Below are 21,936 nucleotides of genomic sequence, written 5' to 3'. Positions count from 1 at the left end.
TCTCTAACATATTATTTTAGCAAGCAGAATTTTTTCTTTTCTCATTTTATTCAAATTAACTATCTTTCAAATGTTGAATATAGTTATGGAAAGAGTTATATTACTATGGGCTCTTGTGTTTAAAATACATCATTGATGTTACTTTTCATGAAAATATCTAAATAACCTGAAAAATGTCAGATATTAAAGAAGAGATCTAAAGACATTTTTATTTCACAAGGGGTTATGGGTAAAAATAAATTTTAATAAGATAAAAATGTCATTCATTTGTCATAATGCCCCATTAAATGATTAAATTTCTTTTTATCGAGTCAGAGTGTAGAGCAATTAATTTTAAAAAGTTGCAATTATTTCCAGAAGAAATAACATTTAGAATTTCATTTAGATTGAAGACAGATAGTACTAATGATTAAAAGAGCATGGTAATTATTAATACTTTATATCAGAATACAGATGCAAAGGAAGAAAAACATCGTATGAAAAATCAGTGAAAGTCTGAAACAATTAACCACTACTGACCCCAGGTCTTTGAAGCACATAAAACATGGAATATCTTTCCCCCTTTTTTAATGGCTACAGGGCAGGAAGAGAGTTTGTATTTATAATTTGCTTAGTTATTTTGATGAATATTTTCTTCAAGTAATTGCTTTGATCACTGAATTCAATGACATCACTGTCACATCTAGATATTAGACTTCAGTGCCATGTTAAATAGAAAATTATGTCATTTTCCTGCTCTGGAGTAATCTGACCCCATTTACTATACTAGCTGTTAGGGAATTATAGTATAAATAGCACCTATGAAGAGTTGTTATTTTCTTCTGTTTCTCTTAGTCTACTTTTCTTCTTTGAATAAATTCAATATTCATGTTGATGAAACTGAAACCTCATCTTCCTGAGTCTGGTTTCATTTCTTTCAGGGTATAAATTCATTCAATGTTTCACTCCTAATAGAATGTGTCAACAACTCTGTCTTCCTTGGCTGCTGCTCAATATCAGACACTTAGGTCTGAGTCCACTTTCCTTCTCTCAGTTTTTCTACCTCGCTATGTCCCCTGAATTCCTGCTTCTTGATGAAGAGTCCCAGGTCCCACCCACAGATAATAGAAAAAAGGTTACTCAAAGGCATGAGCACCAGGAGGCAAGGACTGGAGGTACTAGCCCACTCGTTTGTTGGATTAATATTTGTTTAATAAATTTGTACCCCTAGCCACACCATGTGGACAGGGACCATTTCATTTTTAGCTCACTGTACTGTCTCTATCTCTAGCTTCAAGCTCAGTATCTCATTAACTGTTTCTGAAGAATTAATGAATGAAATATAGAAAAATTCTAATAAATCTCAAAAAGGAAGGTAATTTAATTAGGAACATCTGCTATAGAAGTAGTGTCACTAATAACCGTCATCAAGTTTACTTTAACTTCCCTCTGACTTCCATTAAACCACCTTACTTTATGCAGGCTTACTTTTAACTTATGCTCTTCCACTCTGCTTCCAGGGACTGAGCATCTCAGGTTCTACTCACTTATTGGCTTTGATCCCCTTTCTTCAGCTTCGTTGTGATGATGCCATCTCAACCACAGCTTTGTATTTTGGGTCAGTGTTCCTGCTTACTTACTGAGCAGGATATGGGCTTAATTAATTATTTACCTTTGGCTAATCACTAATCACTCAACCTCTGTAAGCCTTACTTTTCTCAAATCTAAAATGATAGAAATAATACCCATCTCAGAATATAGTCACAAAGATTAAGTGAGATGACATGAAACTTTCATGTCCATTTCCCAGCAAATATGTCTTAGCTTCCATCTTTTTCCCCTTAGCAGTTCACTGTGCAAAAGCTTTGCTCAACTATGTCTTTTCAGTTGGATTTCCTGTTAGCATGAGACTGTCATTTAATTAGCTAGACCACTCTTAAATGTTCTATGGAATTATATAACTTCCATCCAGGTCATATGGATGTGATTCTGGAGGATAATAGTTGGTAAACAATTAGAATCTCCAGTGGGGTTGGTCCAAGAGCTGGTCTTCCAGTGTCTTTTGTGCTAAGCTGTTGGATAGCAAAATATAATTCCTTTAGTGAATAAATGCAATTGAAGCATATCATCATCAACTAATGAGGTAGACAACTTGAAAACTATCATAATATCATATTTGTACTTTTTCAGATATAAAGTTGAAGTACTTTTATAGATTCAGTAAATAAAGATAAAAAAAAGATGCCTTGACTTCTGTTATACAATTGGTTTCTAGTTTTGTTTTGTTTTTCCCCTCTAAAAATAACATGTTTTTCTCTTCATGGAGTTATGAGTTTCTTTCATATTTGGTTATGAACATGTCATTAGTACATTCAAGTATAAGCTATCATTTCCTTCTATATTCACACACTAGGTCTTTGATGTTTTTATTAGATATACCCAGCAATCACCATACCTCATACTCTTGGATTTTTAATACCACTCCACAAACAGAAATGACAAATACCTGGTGCTTTAGCAAATACACAAAAATGAAAGAAAAGTTGCTAAATAAGAAAAAAGGCATTGAAATATTCTCCCAACTTCTATTTTGATCACATTATAAAGAAGTGGGAAAAAGACATGTTGCAATTTTTTATATGTAAATGTCATCAGGCCATGAACTTAGGTGGGCAAATACTTTTACTTTCTTCATTTTTATCTACCAACTTATTTGATACAGGAAATGCAGTCTTGTAACTTCTAGGTAAGCCTAGTAATGTTTGTGATTTTTCTCAGTAAAGTCGTAGTTTAAGCTCTGTCCATACAGAGTTCTTTTCTTGTCCTTTGTCCTTAGGGTGCCGGGATGGATGTATAGAGCACTCAGTCATAGGTAAGGGAGAGGCTCACAGCCATCTCCTGGAATCCGTGACAGTGTTCCCGGCACCTCTTTGGTCCTCTGCTCTCTGCTGCTGCATGTTCTGAGATGTCTGTGGAGCTACCATGACCCCTTGCCCTTTATCCCAGCCTTCCAGCTCCAGTAGGGATGATGATTTTCTCAGTCACTTCCACTCCCTTCCCTGGGGGCACAGGAATCTCAAAATACTTTCTTGTGTTTCTTGGATTAGTATGACTCTAGATTGCAAATTGTGGTGCTATCTCAGGTCCATTCGGCTAATATTTTTACATGAAGACTATGGCAACAAGTGGGCATAGAGGAGTTCTATACAAACCCCTTTGGATTTCCTCAAGAGGCTTAGAGTTCATGGCTCAAGGCAATTTTTATCATTAAGCGCTCCCAAACATGTCTCAAGTTCCCACTGACCCCTCAACCGTCTCAACTCCCATCCCCTAGAACTTACTTGAGGGAAGGGAGTGCAGCTGAGCTCTGTAGCAGGAAGCTGAATCCAATCTTTCTCTTCCATTTTTAAAGCTCTCCTTTATTAGCATGAGAAAACTTGATTTTATCCATGGGTTAGATTCATTGTTTCTTCTATTCTCTTTTCCTTTTGCTGTTTACAGCATAAACATTATGGGCTATATTAGACATGTGACAACTAGAATTCCAAAATGTATGTCTATTGCAAATTGGAAGTCTTGCTTTTTAAAGATTACTGTCTCTGCTATAAGTTCAGAAGCTCATTTTGGAACTCAAAGATAAAGAGTTTTAGTACTATCTTTAGTGCTCTCCAGTTAACAAATGACCCTGAAGCAATGAAATTTATTGATTCACGGTGGAGAAGGAAGTTGTAGGAAACTATTCATAAATGATGAGAAAAATTCTTAATATCTTCAAAGATTTTACTACCCCAAACATTTTTTCCAAACAATATTATATCAGTAGTTGTCCCTAAGTCCATAAACTTTTCAGGGCAGGGGAACCTGGCAATAAATGTGTGACCAAGATAACACAGGTAGCAGGAGCAGGACCTAAACTGGACCATCAGCTTTCTAATCAGATTTAATACTTTATTCTGGAAAAATCACTTGAAAATAATTATGAAGTTGAATATTAAATGTACATCTAGAAATTTAGTAAACTTAATTTTTAAAATGAGCAGAATTTGTCGGGGTCCAGCCCCAGCGGTCCAGGGGTCCCCAAAGGTGTGGATGGCGTCGGTGAAGCATGAAGGACACGGAGACAGGGTTCAGAGCATCAGGATAATCATCTTCTCTCTTTATTGCCTTGTTACAACTGTATTTATGCTATTTGATTTTGTTGCTGGTTAAACACCATGACATCATGCTTTGTTCCGGTTTCTGTTTTGGCCTTCCACAGTTAATGAATATACCTTCTTATCTGACCTTTGCTAAAAAATTTACATCTGTTTAGGTATGTTAATTTTAGTCTTACCTATTGTTTGTATTTCTATAGGCTATTCTACAGGTTAATCTCTAGTTTGTTATTTATATTCTGAAGTTGCTATTTTTTTGCTCTACCACATAGCTAAAAGGAGAATAACTCAGCCAGCTTTTCTTATGTGAAGGTTATTGAGTCCTAAGTAAGGGCTACGTTGCTTGTGTATGATTGTTTTTAGCTGTGGTGACTGACCGCCTGTCTGGCACCTGCCTCAGTCTCTCCCCTGACATTCCCTGCAGCAGTCCGTCCGCACTGTAATATCCTGTGTATGATTATTCTGTGTTTGATTATTCTGTGTATGATTATTCTGTGTATGATAAGGGTTCAGGTGTAGGTTGAAATAATCTCTTTCTTAGTCTGCTCTTTCCTTGTGGGGTTCCCAGAGTTTTCCATTAATATGAACATCCCCCAGTAATCCATTCCTCACTGGGAACTCACTGGTGGGCTCCCTGTGGATGGCCCTGCGCCGCCCAGTCAGCAGGGCCCGGGCCCAGGCCTTTCCCCCGGTGGGGAGCTTCCTGGGGTAATGGGCCCAAGTCCTAAGCTCTCTGCTGACAGCCTGAGTTCCTCATAAGTGCACAAGATTTTCCTGTCTCCTTGGGGCTTTTACTGAATCATTGTCTTTTCCAGTCCCCTCTGACCCCCTGCTAGGGAAAAGTTCCCAGCTAGGGCAACGCCCTTTCCTGGTGCAGTGACTTGGGTAAGGGCACAGAGCTAGAGAGGGGAGCAAGCATGGGAAGAGGGACATGCCACACACCAAGTCCCATGGAGCACTGGCTGTGCAGAGGTCTCCTCCTTGAAGGACCGTGTCAAGCAGCAAGGATGGAACAACTTCCCTCAAGAATTAATTTAAGGTCAAACAGTATAGCATAAAAAGAAAAATGAGAGTGGGAAAGGGAGGTGGGGGCACTAGGGCACATATTCTATACGAGTGTTGGAAGCATAAGAGAGATCAGGGACATCATGCAAATGCTCAGGACCAAACAAAGAATTGCTCTGTGATGATCCTTCACAGTATCAATGGACACAACTGAAAATCTGCTAGGTTTTCAAATGCTTTCTATTTCACGACTGGTGACTGGATGAAGAGCAGAGTAACCTCTTAACACCCCCAAACTTTCTCACGTTCCCTGGAGGCACAAAGATATGCTAAATGTAAGCTTAGATGCTCATTCATTTACTTACCTGAAGGATATTCCTTCTTACTCCCTAGGTAGGTTTTTCCCCTCTCTTTCTGTTTTGTTCTTTTATTATTATTTTTTGTTTATGGAGGTGAAGGTTGGCAATACGATATATAGGATTACTGAAATATAATCATAGATTTTTGAGCATATACATGAAACGATCTAAAACAATTCCCCTCAAAGCAAGACTTGGGATGGATAGGAATAAATCATACAGAATTGGAAATTTTACTAGTAACAAATAGTATAGTTTAGGTAGAATGTCAACTTCAAACAATGGGAAATTCATTGATGGGTCTTTGAAATAAACTCAAAGGCCCGAGTGGAATTTAGAGGAATGCCAAGTAAATGTTTTTGCCTGAACTGAAGAACTGCCTTTTCTATTTTCTCCACTTTGAGTTATATCCCATCTCCTCTACTTTTCCCCTGCAGATGATTCAAAATCCACCATTTAGCTATCAGTCTAAACATTAAGCAATTCTAAAATAGACTTTGTACTCAAAGTTAACTCTGTAGAAATATTTGGCAAGTTAACTTTTAAAATAAAGCTTGCCCTGAGGCTTTTAAAAGTGAAAGTGGATATCTATACAGATAAAGTATTATGTTAATTACTGTTATGTAAAATTTCATAAAATTAATGATTATTTTAGTTGGAATCTATGCAGCCTTAATTCAAATTCTTTTATAAATTGATACATCTTTCAATATGTGAATATGTATTTTAGAAAAGTTCTGATTAGTTTCAATAGAATAATTAAACTCTTCCTTCTACACAATATAAGTTCAGAAATGTTTGCGGGTACATGGCTTTTATAACTCACTGCCAGATAAGTTTCGAGTATTTTGTTATAACTGTTTTGAATTAATTCTTAATATTTTTCAAAATAGATGTACATTATGATAAATTTCAGCATCTCATATAAAAAAATGTGTCATAAGTTTTTTTCTCTCAGTTTTCCCCACTGACAGAGATCAAAATGTTATATGAACTCACCTTAGGCTTGAGAAAGTTGTGACTTGTACTCTAGCCATTAAAAAATTGTAACTTTGATAATTAAGCTTTCACAGTTTGTTGTAGGTTTAAATGAGGGATTTGAAAAAGTTAAAAGAAAAACAAGTTTTAAAATGTTAAAAAAAATATTTCAGATAACACCTCTTCAATACATATTGGCCACATCTAAATTGGTTGACATGATCGTCCATTACACAACATGCAGTAGTCCACCTCGGGAAAGTCATTAGCTTCCAAAGAACGTTGCCCTTTTTTAGCTTTGGGCCTTTGCACATGCTGCTTTGACTACCTGGAACACTTTCCTTTCTCTTTTGTGAAAATAATCACCCTTCTGCTCGGCTTCCTCGGCAGAGGCTTCCTGGCCATCCCCGTGCTGTTTCAGTTGCCTTAACCAATACTCTCAGACCATTCACCACACATCACATCACCCACATCACAACACTTCCAAGACACTGAGACAAGTCTCTGATGCCAGGAGCTTGCATTCTACTTGGAGAAAAAATAAGCAAGTAATTCGTATGCATAATAGATGCTATACATTCTAGTGTACAGTTTTATTTTTTTGCTTTCATGTCTCTTGTAATCATTCCCTTTCAGAACATAGAACCTTTTCCCTCATTCACTTTGTAATCTAACAACCAAATGGTATTTTATTATATAGATTTACCATGATTTCTAAAACCGAATTTTAGGTTCTTTTCAATCTCAGACTATTACTAAAAGAGATGCACACTTGAAACTAATACAAAGTAATAGTGAATATAAATTGTCATTAAAAATAAAATTATAAAAAAGAATATAAAATATAAAAAATGAAGTGATTTCAAGTATAAAAAATAAAAGGGATTCGATGACTACAGTGATAATTCATTCACTTCATACTTGTACAAACTCTGGTGAGTAAATTTCAGGAAGAGAGTTTGCTAGGTCAAAGGGTATGTGTATTTGTAACATTTATAGCTATTTTTCATTTGTTTTCCAGAGCGCTGCACTGACTTTTACTCCTGCCATAATACATGAGAGTTACTCTTTGTCCCTGTTAAAATCAATAGATTGCGTAATCAGACTTTTAAATTTTTGCCAAATCTAAGTGGTGACTGGGAGTATCTCAGTGTAGTTTTAATTTGTATTTTTCTTACATTACTTTTTAACTTTTAAAAGTCATTTTCCTTTTCTAAATGATCAAGTCACATCTTTTGGTCATTTTATTGGGTTGTTATTTTTGCATTATTGATCTTTAGATATCTTCATACTGGGAAGATTAACTAACCTCTTGTGACATAAGTTGTAAATGATTTTTTTTTAAATAGGTTGTTGCTTGATAAAACTTTCTCTTATGATTCATTAGTTTATTGAGATGCTCTTGTAACTTTCCTTTAGCTTTGTTAATACAATGAATTATATAGTGATTGATTTGTTAACACAATACCACAATGTTTTCAACCTGAAGATTTGATGTAATAATATTTTGTAGAAATATTCAATTTCATTGTTCTTATTTTTTAGGGATCTTAGTATGATATATTTTTCCATTTGATATTAGAATCAACTTGTCTAGCACCAAATTTTGAAAAAAGTATTTTTTATTGGGATCATATTAAATTTATACATCAATTTGAGGAGAATTGACATTTTTCTTGATTTTGAATATCAGGCAAGTCTTTTTGTTATTATTCAGCTTCAGGAGTGTTTAACACTTTCTTCATGTTGACCTGGTACACTTCTTGGTAATATATTTGGAGTAATTTTAAATTTCAGATGATTATTTCTCAAAGTTTCTACCAGATTACTAAATTATCTTTTTGCTCTTACCAGGTATAAAATTACATAATGAGAAAGTAGTGATAATTTACTTCTGGTTTTCCATTTTTATAACTGCAGAATCTTCATATTAATGAAAACACCTTTGGTGTTTCTCCATTAAGTCTGAGTTTGATTTTTAGGTTGACGAAGATATATTTCATTGCAATAAGTACTTTTCTATAATTAATTTGTTTAGATTCTCTCTTAATTCAGAATAGTTGCAGAATGTTGAAAATATCTTTGGAGATAATCCTACGGAGATGATTCTATGATCTTTTTTTTAGCTTTATTAGTATAATTAATTATAATTAATAAATTTGCTAATATAGAGCCATTCTTGTATTCCTTAAATGAACTCTTCTTAATGCATTATTAGTTTAATATGCTGTTAGAATATTTTTTCATGATTTTTGTATTAATATTCTTAAGTCAGATAGGCTTGTGTTTTTCTTTATCTGTGTAATTCTAACCTGGTATGACACTAATACATCCTTTCCAAAATAACAGAAATCTCTCCCATATCCCCCGCTCCCTTTTTTTTTTTTTTTTTAATGCTCTGAAATAGTTTAAATAGCTTTGGAATTATCTACTCTGAAAAGAATTGGTAGACTTTCCCTATGAGAATATATTTTCATATAAGTTTTAGGTGTTTGAGATGTTTCTCCATTTATTCTATTAAAATCTCTTGGTTTAATTTTTTTTCTCGTTTTGAATTAGTTTGGATAAATAGTCTCTTAGACTTCCATTTTATCTAGGTTTTAAAATTGATTTTAGCAATCTATCTTTTATGATTTTCTTATTTTTCCCTATTTTTAATTATCCTTTCCCATAATATTTCATTTTTATAGCTATACTGTCTTGGGTTAGCTCATTTAATTGATATCTCTCTCCTCCACCAAAATTGATTTTTTTATGTATCAGTGTAACTATTATTTATGTTTTCTAATCATTAATTTCAGTTTTTATCTTTATTAATTGCACACTACTGTTTATTTCAGTTTATTTTCATGTTCTTTAAAACTTCTTTGGTCTTATTATTGAGTAATTTGCTTCATTTAAAATTTTTTTCTTGATCTGAAATCTGAAGTTATTAATTATTCTCTATGCCCTATTTTAGAAATATCCCAAAGAAATTTGTCTATAGTGTTTTGTTTTTTAAAAAATTCTACCAATTCAGGTTGATCCTAAGAGTACTTTGAGACAAATTTTATTTTAATTTTTCAGGTAATTGAGTCTTTTGATTTTCTAAGTTTGTTATTAATTACTAGTTTTACTGAATTCTAATAAGAATGTAGTCAGCAATATACCTACTTTGGAAATGTTAAGTTTTTTTGTGTGTAGTTTTAGTTAATATTTTATGAGCACTTCTAAAAAAGCTCTTTATTTTAGAGTAAAGCATTAAACACTTATCAATTAGATTTAACTTCTTAATTGGAATTTTTGTCAACTTGATCTATCAGAGAGGTTAATAAAGTGCTTCTAACAAGATATTTCTATCTCTCTTTGTAGCTTCTGTAACGTCTGCTTTATAAATGTTGCTGCTCTGTTCTGTAATGTCTAGAAATTCATAACTGTTTTATCTTTATTTTGAATTAGCTTAATTAACATTATAAAATGTCCTTATTTAAATCATTTCATTTGTTTTTGGTCTGAATTCCATCTTGTCTGATATAAAGATTGCATCTACACTTGATTTATCTTTTGCATTTTCCACTTATACTTGTGTTTTTCCTTTTACTCTTTTTTTTCTTTCTGAATCACTTATTTTAGCAGTTTCTGATTTCTGGTACAATAGCTTTCTTCTGCAATACATCAGTTAAACCCATTGACATTTGCTTTAACTGCTATGTCTGGTCTTAATTTAATGTTATTTAATGTCATATTTTCTATTTTTAGATCTTTTTAATGTTTTCCAACATGAGGTTTGTTTTGCTATTTTTGTTTATTACTTTTAGTTAGTTTTTCCAGTATTCAAGGTTTTTATTTAAAATTTTATCTTTTTCTCTTAGTCCCCTGTCATGAGCAGCAATAGATTTAGCAGGTTTTCTCTCCTTCTGTCTCTTCTCTCATTTCCCCATGATTTAGTCAATTTTGACTTTCCCGGTGTTTACTCTGTATTTTTAGATCTGATTATATTTCTACTCCTTGATCTGTCTAGTTTAAATTATAGATGATCAATGAAATTACTTTACTTTCTCTCCTTTGTTGTTAATTTTTACCTTATCATGTAGCATTTTCTTTCATTATGTTCCGTCCCAACATTTGTTTGATCTTAGCTCTATGATTAAATGCACTCAATCGTCACCACACATCTTTTTGTCATAATTTCCCTGGTCATCTCTTGACTGACTGAAGTTCACGCTCAGGTAGATTTTCAAGAAGAATTCGTGGGGAAAATATTAGCTGAACTCTCGCTTGATCAACACCAGTGACCTTTATAGAGTTGGGCTTATCCAATATTTGTACCTTCTGCTTTCTTTCTCCTTCTTTGAGTATTATATAGGTATCTCTACAGTATTCTCTGTCAATAAATGGTTACGTTAGATAAATATGAAGCCAAGCTGATATTTTTTTCCTTATTGTGCCTTCCCCTTTTTTGTTTGGAACCACTGTTCCTGTTTGTTTGTTTGTTTGTTTGTTTGTTTGTTTGTGGTTGCATCCTTAAAATCCATTCACTTTAACAAGCTACAAATAAAATTAATCACTCTGGGTTAATTCTCCCAAATCTCTCAGACAATGTTCTGTTTTTCAGTATGTAGATTTATATCAGTTTTTATTTCTTCAAAATTGTCTTGAATTATATCTTTTCAAAAAGTTTGTCTTTTTATTTTTGCTTTTCTTCTTTGAAAGCTCACTTTGGTGATGATAGAACTTTTTTGTCCGATTATTACATATATCATTTTCTCCCCCAAACTATTTTAAATCTTTTTTTTCTTTTTCTTTCTGCTTATTTTTTCTCACAGCTATCCTCTGTCCCTTGATGTCTTCTAGCTTCCTGAGTTCCTTGTATTCCTTCCAAATTCTTCTCTATTTCTTTGTGCTTTGTTTTTCTTTTCTAATTACTTTCTGATTTCTGTGAGTTTATTTTTAAACTCATCTGTTGTCAAGCAATATCATCCCTATTCCTGCATTCCTACTGGGTAATTTTCCATCTTATGGAGTATTATTTTATTAATTTTCTACTGTTTTATTTCTTTATTCACCTGTTTTAGTCTTTTAAAATTAAAAATTTATTTAGAGAATTGATTATCAGGAATATTGTATTACTCTTTCTCAAGTTTCATATTTCTCTTTAAACCATTTTGTAATTTTTTCAATCAAATATGCATTAGCATACATACATATGTACATAATTTTCTTATATATTTTGTATTTTATGTCTGGCCAATTAACATTTTTATTAAAATATGAAAGTTTTCCTGGACATGTTACTAAGTGGTTAAAGAGTCAGCAGTACACCAAAGGGCTGCAGTTTCGATTCCTGGTCCAGGGCAGTACTTGGGTTGCAGGTTCAAGGTTCAGTCCCCTGCATGCAGGAGGCCACCAATCGATGTTTCTCTCTCACATGATGCCTCTCTCTCTCCCTCCCTCCCTCCCTCCCTCCCTCCCTCCCTCCCTCCCTCCCTCCCTCCCTCCCTCCCACTCTGTCTAAAAATCAATGGAAAAAATATCTTTGGGTGAAGATTAACAAAGAACAAAAAATGAAAAACAAAAAAAAGAAAGTGACCCATTTCTTTAGAAAATTATTTAAAATTTTTCAACTATTATATACAGTTTTTTATACCACTTCTCTTTAGGGGTCTTATTTTGGAAAATATTGTTTCAATTGCTTTTCCTTTTTGAGTTTTATCTTTGTTTTAAAATTTAAAAAAACTAAACATTTTTGTTCATTTTATTTTATTTTAAATGAGGAAAAGGTCATTAAATGCAGCTTTTTACAAAAACAATATAACTGGTGATATGAATAAACTGATTTTATCTACATTCTTGATGTGGTTATAAGTATTAATTATTTTGGATATCATATAGAACTTAAATACTTAAATATTTTATGACTCATATCACAGATGGTTTCAATATGTAGGCCCTAGCTTCCTATATTAATTGTGGTTATTTTTGTAGACCCACATATCTAACGCTGTTATTTATATTTTAGGTTAGTGGGATGGTTTGGTCATGAACTGAGCACCAGATTTAAAATGGATAACAGTAAGTGTACTCCATTTTACTTCCCAAGTCATTTTATTTTAACTTTATTTTCATTTTCATCGATCTTTGTATGATATGCAATAATGCACATGCCTCATGGAGAGCACACTTTAAAAATGCCACTGAGAATTTTTAAAATAAGAAGTGACATTTCCAGAGTGTTAGACTACGACTTTAGCATGGTTTTGAGCCTATCCCTTTGCAGGGAGTAAGAGGAGGCGAAATCTAGCAGAAGGAGCTCACATCTCATCGCTGCTCCGTACCTGAGACATCAGGCAGTAAGGACAAGAGGGATTTTTGGCTTGGAGTCAGACCCAGAGGGACTTTGGTGTCAATTTTGCGATGCTGCACAAGTTGTATCACCTTACTTTTTTTTTTCCCCTTCTCACATATTTAATGCCAATAATGTCTATTTCAGGGTTTGGTCTGAGGGTAAGACAAGTGCAAACCCAGTAGTAAACAACAGTGTTATTGAAGAAATGTTCATTTTTATCTCATTTTCTCCCATATTTTTGTCCTCTAGCTTTTGTCACTTTACTAAACAGCAGCAGTTAAACCTCAGGAGGCAGAAAGGAAAGGGCACCAGGCACAGGGGCTGCCCTGCCTCTTTGCCTCAGTGACTCTGTCCTTCGGTCACATGGAATACAGAAAGCTGCCCAAATGTTGTGAGTTCCACCCAAACAAACCTGGTCATTCACATTGCTTCCAAACCTCAGAGTATTTTAAGCAAATTCACATTTGCAAAAACCAAGTTGCAAAGCATCCAGATGGGTCCTTTCAGTCCAATCAGGAAACCTGCACTTTATCTTGGTGGCTAAAATAATTAGGTCAGTTATTAGTCCAGTTATTTAAATTCTTTGTGCTGGGTTTCTTATCAGTAAATGAGGGAATTGGATTAGATAAGGGGACAGTTTTCCTGTGAAGGGCCAGACAGGAGATATTTTAAGCTTTTTGGTCTATGTTTCTGTGGGAAATACTCGACTCTTCTATGGTAGTGCTAAAGTAGTCGTAGACATATATAAATGAATGAGTGTAGCTGTGTAAAAAAAAAAAAAAGACTTTATTTATAAAAACAACTGGTGGGCCGCATTTAGCCCACAGGACATAGTTCGCCTAATCCTGGATTAGATGAATCTCTAAATACCCAGGATATTCTGAAGTTTTTTTAGTCAGTCTTATTTTTAATTTGGTCTCTAGCTAGCAATCTTAACTCTATTGGGTTTAACTTTCTACTATTCAATCTAATGTATTCTAATTAGAATAATACCTGGTATTAATTCATAATATATCATATTTAGGAAGATTATTTTTTTAACCCCCCCCCCCCTTTTTTTTCCTAAGAGAATCCACTTAGGTGACTAGCACTAAAAGTCTGCGTCATAGGTCATTTCATTTCATATGTTTGCCTTTGGGCAGCATTATGATTACAAGCCATTTAAATCCTGGTAATTTCCTCTCATTGACATGGTTTCATAATAGAAAAACAAAGCATGGAGCAGAGCAAGGAATTCGGGCTTGGGAATGTCAGAGAATTGGGTCCAGAAAAGCTTCTAGAAGGGAGCGTTTTTATCTTGTGTCTCAGGGCTCTAGTGTTCGGTTGGCTGCTAAGAAGGTGGGGGCAGGGGAGACAGACATCGCAGGTGATGGGGAAATGTGCCAGTGTTTTAGGTCCACAGATTTTCTCTTAAATATCTCAGAAATCTTAGGGATAAAAACTTTTATATGATATTCTTTTTCTGCCTGCTACTTTACTGTCATTGAAAAAAGTCCATAAAGAACACTTTTTGAGATACAAGCTATCAAAATGACATGATATTAATCTTTCAGAATTGCAGTTAATCCCTGGGGCCAATGGATTTCGAATTTCAAATCCTCCCATATTGTTGGTCTGTTCCTTGCACGCTAGTTTAGAGGTAAGTGATCCATGCGTCAGCCTTCCCACACCTTTAGCTTTTGCTTTACCTGACTGTGCCATGTTGCAGTGCTTTCTCTGCTTGATCAGCAAGATTATAAACATGCACTGGGCACGAACACTTGCGGAGGGTACGTGGTCTTCCTTAGGACAGTGACTGTATGTGGACTGTTACCCTTTATGCAGACCCCCAGCCCCTAGCGGAATGCTTGGCACATTATTGGCACTTAATAAATGTTAAATGGAACACACCGGGGAGATGTATTTTTAGTTCCACTTAGAATTTGTATGAACTTGAATGAGTTACTTAATCTTCTATTGGTCTCTATACAAAATAAACATTCAATACTTAATTCTCAGTTAAGTCAATCATTTGACATTTATTTATGAAAAGAGAACTGTGTGCCAGACAATGCTGTGATTACGAGGGACTCTGTCTCTTGTTCTGTGAATCAATAAACTGACCAAGTGCCATGTAACAAAGCTAGAGGAAGACTAACTTTAAGGAGGAAAAATAAAATATACATATATATGAATAGTTAGAGTAAAACAAAGATTAGGTAAGGTTGTTTCATGAGGTAGGGAAATTTTTGTTAAAACTGGGGGTCCTATGCCATTAAAGTAAAATATACTTTAAGTATAAATATATATTTCTAATGGAGATTTTAAATATATATCTATTCAAATAAAAGATTATTTTCAAAAAATTTTAAAGTCTTCTAAGACAATTTAGTTTATATTTTAGGAAATCTTATTGTGGAGTGACTGGATAAATACTTCTAAAATCTTCTAAACCTAAAATTCTAGGAATCTGTGAACACTTATAGCAGTTTCTTATTTTGGCCACTGGGCGGCAGTGTCAATTTCCTCTATTTTTATACAACTTCACCACCAGATCCTGGTAATCAGCTCATTTCATTTCATCCCAATCTAAAGAGCAGGTACTCAGTTTCACCACTAGGTGGAACTTGTGCTGTTCTCACTTTTTAATTTTTTGTTTTTAAATTGAAATAAACCCAGTAACTACATTTTTCAGTCAGTGACACAGTTTTGGGGGAGTCTGCTTAGAAATTAGATAATGATATCTGAATTGTTTTTATAATATACATTCAGAGAAAAAACTTCTGTTAAACATTTTAAAACAAAATGTTTTGCTTACTTTGCCAGCTTATATCATGGAGAAGGTGAGCTACGCTATTTAAATACACTAGTATTTAAAGTCATTTCCTCTTTTTTTTTTTTTTACTTTGTAAGTGACTTCTCAGCCATATCTAGAAGTTTTCTTTAGACACTCCACTTCGATATTTTCTCTGCAATGGGCTCTTCCAGTATTCACCCTTTCTGCCATGGGAAGAGTCAGAATCTTATTTTCACTACCAATAGTTTCCTGCCAGTGTAGTATAGTCACCTAGACACGTTTTTATTCCTAGCTGGAACTGGAAGACTGATTTATCTCTTCCTTTAATATCTAAAGGTAAACCTAGCAAAGAGACCCAAGAGCCACGAGAAAAGGGATATACACTTCTTGGGAGCTTCTAATCACCTAAGTATTTCTCTGGAGCCTCTTAGAAATACCTTACTTAAGTCATTCACTGTTGAGGAACTTCAATATATGACTTTTTTCATTAATCAGAGAACTTTCACCTTTTCACTTAAAAGACAAACTTTACAGCTTCTCTTTGGCATATTCAAATTGCCAGCATCCTACTCTTGGCATTTGGGGCCATTGTTAAGTAAGTAAGACTCGAATAGAAGCACTGCCGCACTAGACAGCTCCTCTGGTAACCACCACGGGGCCTAAGCGGCCGGGCACACGGCGGGAGACACTGGGCAAAGGGCGGCGCTTCACGTCCTGGGCGAGATGGAGCAGGGGTGCAGGAGATTTTCATCACCCTGCCCAGAACGGCACACGATTTAAAACTTATGAATTGTTTCTTTCTGGAACTTTGTATTTAATATTTCCAGACCTCGGTTGACGGAGGGCAACTGAAACCGTAAGGGGAGATGACTGTGTTCTTTTCCTGGGATCTCAGATACCTTCTGAAACAAAGACACCAGCTCCCACGTGCAGCTGACCTCCTCCCAGGCTGCAGACATAGTCCCTGAGACCTGGTGGGCTGGGAGACAGATGCCACTCTATCTGTTTGAGAGATGAGTGGTTTGGCCCAGAAATATGGTAAAGCAGGTAGTTAGAAGTGGTCTTATTCTAGACATATTTTAAAGGTAGAGCTACCAGGTTTTGCAGGTGGACTTGTGTGAGTTGTTTGGAAAATAAGGGAGTCAAGGATGACACTAAAGTGATTGACCTGAGCAACCGGTGGGGAGGGAACTGCCAGACACCAAGGTGGTGAAGGCTGGAGGAGAAGGTGACCTTGGGGGGAAGATCAGGAACCCTTATTTTGAAGATATTTAGATTGAAATGCCTATTATTCATGTATCCAATTCGAATGTCAAGCAACCATTGGATATGTGGCTCTGGATGAGAAAGTTTTGGACATTAAGTCCAAATTGGTATAAATTAGGTCTTTTTAATCATTGTTTGTAATAAAAAGAAAAGATTGGAAGGAAAAAAACAAATAAAAATACAACTTCCTTCTTCTCCTTCAGCCAAATCTGTAGCCTCCATGCAATAAAAGTCAAGAAAATGTGTGTCTAAATAGTTCGAGGCCGGTTAGAATGCCTGCCCACACATATATACATACACACAGAAATAAGTGTTTCCATAGACTTGATGACGTCTAGATGCCACCAAATGACCATATTTGCTCTGTGGCATAACACGATACAGTAGAGGGACAGTAGGTGACCTGCCAGTGCATCACACTCTGAAGTCTATTCAGCTCTTATATGGAGGGTGTATTTTTAAACTCTACTTGACCTTAAGAGATAAGCTAGAAAATCATGTGTGTTCTGACCTCTAATGTTCCAACACCAGTTATTGTGTGCCCTTGTCACTCATCTTAATATAAGACACCTCAGGCAGGAATTGCAGTATTTTCAGACCAGTGCTAGAGTGTAACAGGAAAAAAAATGATGAAAGAAGAAAAATAGGGGAGGGGGGAGAAAGAAAGGAAAAAAGAAAATCCAATGTTTTAATACAAATAAATGTATTATCTAACATTTTTGCTTCTCTGTCTGATAAAACTTGCTAGCTTTCTTACTGTTAAATTGGAGGAGATTTAGGAATCGGTAAAACAATTGTAAATATTTATAACACTACCTTTCACATACCATGCACATTAGCTCTTATTGTATTGTTCTGTGGACCAAACAAACTTTTTTATCAGAATGGAAAAGAAAAACATCTTCTTGATTATGATGGTAAAAGATGGTTTTGGAGAAAATGTTTGAATTTTATGATATTTCCATGCCTTTATTAAGGGATACTTATATGAATTATACTAAGCTAATTTAAAATACCTCTGAAAGAACATTATATTGCCGTTACTTTTACTTTTGCGAGTATCGTTTGATATTTTTGTAGTTTTTCTGATATGGAAACTTTGCATTCAGTTTTTAATGGCAAAGGATTTAAAAGAGGGCATGTTTTTACAAAAAGACTATTTAAAAAGGGGTGATTTTTGGAGAGATTAAAAATGGTCATTCCCTTTTTTATGTATGATTTTCAGTTAATTTTTGCTTCTTTGTAAATCCACAAGACATTATTAATCTGACTGTTTCTCATTCTGCAGATCTTTAAGAAAGCAACCATGAAAGCATTGAGAAGAAAATCTATTTTGCTAACTGGTTATCTGGAATACCTGATCAAGCATTACTATGGCAAAGATAAACCAGGAAACAAGATTGTTGTGGACATAATTACTCCATCCCGTATAGAGGAACGCGGCTGCCAGCTAACACTGACATTCTCTGTTCCAATAAAATATGTATTTCAAGAGCTAGAAAAAAGAGGAGTGGTTGTAAGTATATCTCCTGCTTTGCTACCAGGTGTTCTCTGTGGGTTGCATGTTAGGGATAAAATTTGGTTTCTTTGGTTTAGTCACTGTTGCATGTTATTTCATATCAATCAGCCCTTTAGTGAAGGTAAATAAAGTGCCAACTAAGAATTTAGCACTTGCTAATTAAAGGGCACAGAGATCTGTCATTTCTGATTTTAAAAAAAGAAGAAACCACAAGTTTTGACTATGAAAAATAGTTTTTGTAATTTATTCACTTTTATTATAGTTTGAGCAGCAAATATTCTTTCATCATAATTAGGACACATTTTCACTAGTTTTTACTAGTAAAAGCCCATATATATTTATTGAATAAATAGAATTAAAGAACATACCAATATGATGGAGGAGGGAAAAAGAAGTCAATCTTATTTTGTTGTTTGATTAAACTCAGTTATTTTCAACCTTGTCACTTGGGTCATAAAAGATATATAGATACATCTCAGGAGTGTTAAGATTGTATGAAATAATTTTTTAACCATTGGGCCAACGTGGCCTCTTAGTCTCTTGAAAGGAACTAATAGGTGTTAATAGAGTAATTCCAGGAAAAAATGGTGATAATGTAATCTAAGAACTGCTCCATTCAAATGGCCCTCCAAAAGTTTAGAAGAGATCACTGCAGACTCTGGAGGCACAAATCAGAGTACCAGCGTTGCAAATCAATTCCTGCTATGTCCAAGTTATGAGCTCTCTGGAAAGTTAGTTAATGCCTATTAGCTTGAGACTTCTCATCTACTTTTTGGGTGCAAAAATACTTCAAAAAGTTGTTATGGGAATTAAATGGACCAACACCCATGAACCACTGGTAATGCTGTCTAGCCTATAGTGGGTATTTCTTAAGATAGTGGTAGTGATCTTCAGGTTAGGCCAAATTTTCTGGGCCCATTTCATAATATTTCAGCATTTCCAGTATAAACCAAAATTGATTTTAGCCTGTAATAAATAATAAAAACATTTATTTGAGCCAAAGGAGATACAGCCTGAGAACACAAGTTCAGGTAGCAACCAAAAGAGTGTTCCCCAACTTAGACAAAGGGGAGGATGCCTTTTATAGTAAAAGTTCCCACCCAAGTTTCCAGTTATGTCCATTTTATGTAAATGAGGTATCCAAATTGTGCGGTTCTGATTGGTCAGTATAGATTAACCTAGGAATACAAATTTGCCATTGTGATTGGATGGGGCAGGTCTCAGTCTGTTGGTAGAAAGATGAAACCGTGGTTTGCCCTCAGTTGCTGACTCAGGTAGCATAAACAAGCTGCGGGAAGCCGAGAGTTCAGCCTGAGCTTTTTCTTGGTCTGTGGAATACTTGACTAATCCCTGCCAGTGAATAGCTGCAAGACTATTACTCATAAAATTTGAGCCTTTGGTTGATCCTGGGGAGTCTCTCTTAGCAGGTAATTCTTTCTCAGGGTTTGCATCAAATAAATCTTTCTTCCCCAGGTCCACACCAGGAATATAGCCAACTCCTTATCTGCAAGATTAGGGATTAGAGGGTTAAATATGAGGATAATTGACTAACTCTCCAGAAAAATATAAGGTTCTCATCCATTTAAATGTGTCCAAGATTCCGAGCTCTCCAGGGTCTCCCCACAGACCATCATCCGTATGCTCTATTGAATGTTTAAAGAAGATGATGCTGAGTAGACTTCAGGAAAGTGCTTTTGGTTATTCAAGTAACAATCCATTAATGTTTTCATTATAATTAGGGAGAGAGTTTCAAATAGCGTAGAAACACTATATTTTAATTAAAGTGAAAAAATGGTAATGCATATTAAGTTTTAGGGAACTCAGCAGATTTTCATTCTGATAATAATGCTGACACTATTATGGCTTTATTTCCCCCCCCCCCCCCCAGTGTGACAAGCGGGAACCCAATGGCATCCGAGTGGCTCCAGTTCCTCTCTACAATTCGTTCTATGATGTGTATAAATTTATCAGTGTGCTCAATTCTGCACTTGACTCTGTAGAAAGAAAACATGCCAGTGTTTAGAACAAATTTAAGCAAATAGTACTGAAAGCTGCTGTGGTTATTTTATTATTTTTATTCAAGTTTTAATAATTGGAAGTATTACAAAAACTAATGATACATAACTGGCTATGAGTTTTAGACTTTACAAATAAATCTTATACAATTATTATAAGAGTCAGTGTCCCTGAGGAATCTTCATGGCTGTCCAATTTCTTGGTGTTTTTGTGGATCAAGGTCTTCATCGGTCTAAATATTACATACACAGTCTTAGTTAGCTGTTAAATTTCATGGTCAGTGAAATATTCTTATTGTCTATATTTATCATTGACTGACAATTTCATAATATATGTAGAATTTTTGTGTCAATTTTCTAACTATTTTTGTGTCAATTTTCTAACTATTACTTAAGTTTTAATTTCCCAAAAACTTTTTTATAAGCACTATAGTTGAATGGTCTGATATATGTATGAGTTTACAATATTCTATCCAGCTCCAATCTAAGGAACAGAAAATACATTTTCTAAGGTAGTGGTCTTCAAATATTTTTGGCCACAATCCACACTAAGAAATATATCTAATAACAGAGACCTGAATTTATGTGTGTATAAGCCTTACTTATTTTAATACAATATTTTAACATCTGTGAAACAAAAGTCAATTTTCAATCGACTGCTTCTTACAGATGTCATTGGCCGCTCTTTCCCATTACCATCCCTGACAATAGCATGCTTCTCACAATGAATAGAAAGCATCTTAGATAAAATTAAAAATGGTACATATAGCAAAAACCAAAGTTACATAAATTATTTACCACCATGCTGTGGTATTTATTATTATATTTTATCATATTACAACAAATGTTGGTTGAAACTTGTTAAACTGAGTTCTTCATCCACTCTTGGGCCTTAAATAATTTTTTAAGGATGATCCTTCATATAATGTTATCCTAATTTCTCTTTTCTTTTAAAATGGGAACTTCCCCTGATAACATTAGATGTTACTCTGTCACTAAAATAGTGAAATAAATCACCCCATGATACTTTCGATTAAGGATTAAAATTAGGAAATTAGTGCTTTATCTCTCAACCTCTATCCCAAATCTATGGACCTTTCTTTTTTTTTTCTCCCTTTTTTTTAAATGTACCTTTATTGATTTCATAGAGAGGAAGGGAGAGGGAGAGAGAGATAGGAACATCAGTGATGAGAGTCATTGATTGGCTGCTTCTTGAATGCCCCCTGCTGGGGATCAAGCATGCAACTTGGGCATGTGCCCCGACTGGGAACCGAACCCTGATCTCCTGGATCCTAGGCCGATGCTCAACTGCTGAGCCAAGCTGGCTGGGCTGGACCTTTCCTATCCACTATGAAAACTACAGTTGTACTCAGCCCTGTTTTATTTCCTTAGTTTTTTGCTATTGATACCATAACCACTATTGATGGATTGAGAAATTATTCTACATTTGTGTATATTCTCAGCAAGAAAGGGTGACTGTGCCATAATTATTTCCCTATTGAAATAAATTTGAATGGAATGAACTTGGACAGCCACTTTGGATGTTAGAGGTAAATAAAA

At 34.8% G+C, this 21,936-nt stretch overlaps 1 protein-coding gene across 1 annotated transcript in view; it reads left to right on the top strand.

Moving 5' to 3' along the window:
• Positions 1 to 21,511, top strand: part of KYNU (kynureninase) — a 90,571-nt gene extending 69,060 nt beyond the window's left edge. Inside the window, exons 11-14 of the mRNA XM_081142517.1 lie at positions 12,474 to 12,526; positions 14,354 to 14,439; positions 18,131 to 18,358; positions 20,250 to 21,511. Coding sequence (XP_080998643.1) covers positions 12,474 to 12,526; positions 14,354 to 14,439; positions 18,131 to 18,358; positions 20,250 to 20,384 — 502 coding nt within the window. The 3' untranslated portion in view covers positions 20,385 to 21,511. The remainder of the gene's footprint in view (positions 1 to 12,473; positions 12,527 to 14,353; positions 14,440 to 18,130; positions 18,359 to 20,249) is intronic.
• The last annotated feature ends 425 nt before the right edge of the window (positions 21,512 to 21,936 follow it).

Source organism: Miniopterus schreibersii (genome assembly GCF_964146895.1).
Source record: "Miniopterus schreibersii genome assembly, chromosome: 7".
NCBI lineage: Eukaryota > Metazoa > Chordata > Mammalia > Chiroptera > Miniopteridae > Miniopterus > Miniopterus schreibersii.
The sequence above is the reverse complement of the archived record's forward strand: the minus strand, read 5'-3'. Positions and strand labels throughout refer to the sequence as shown.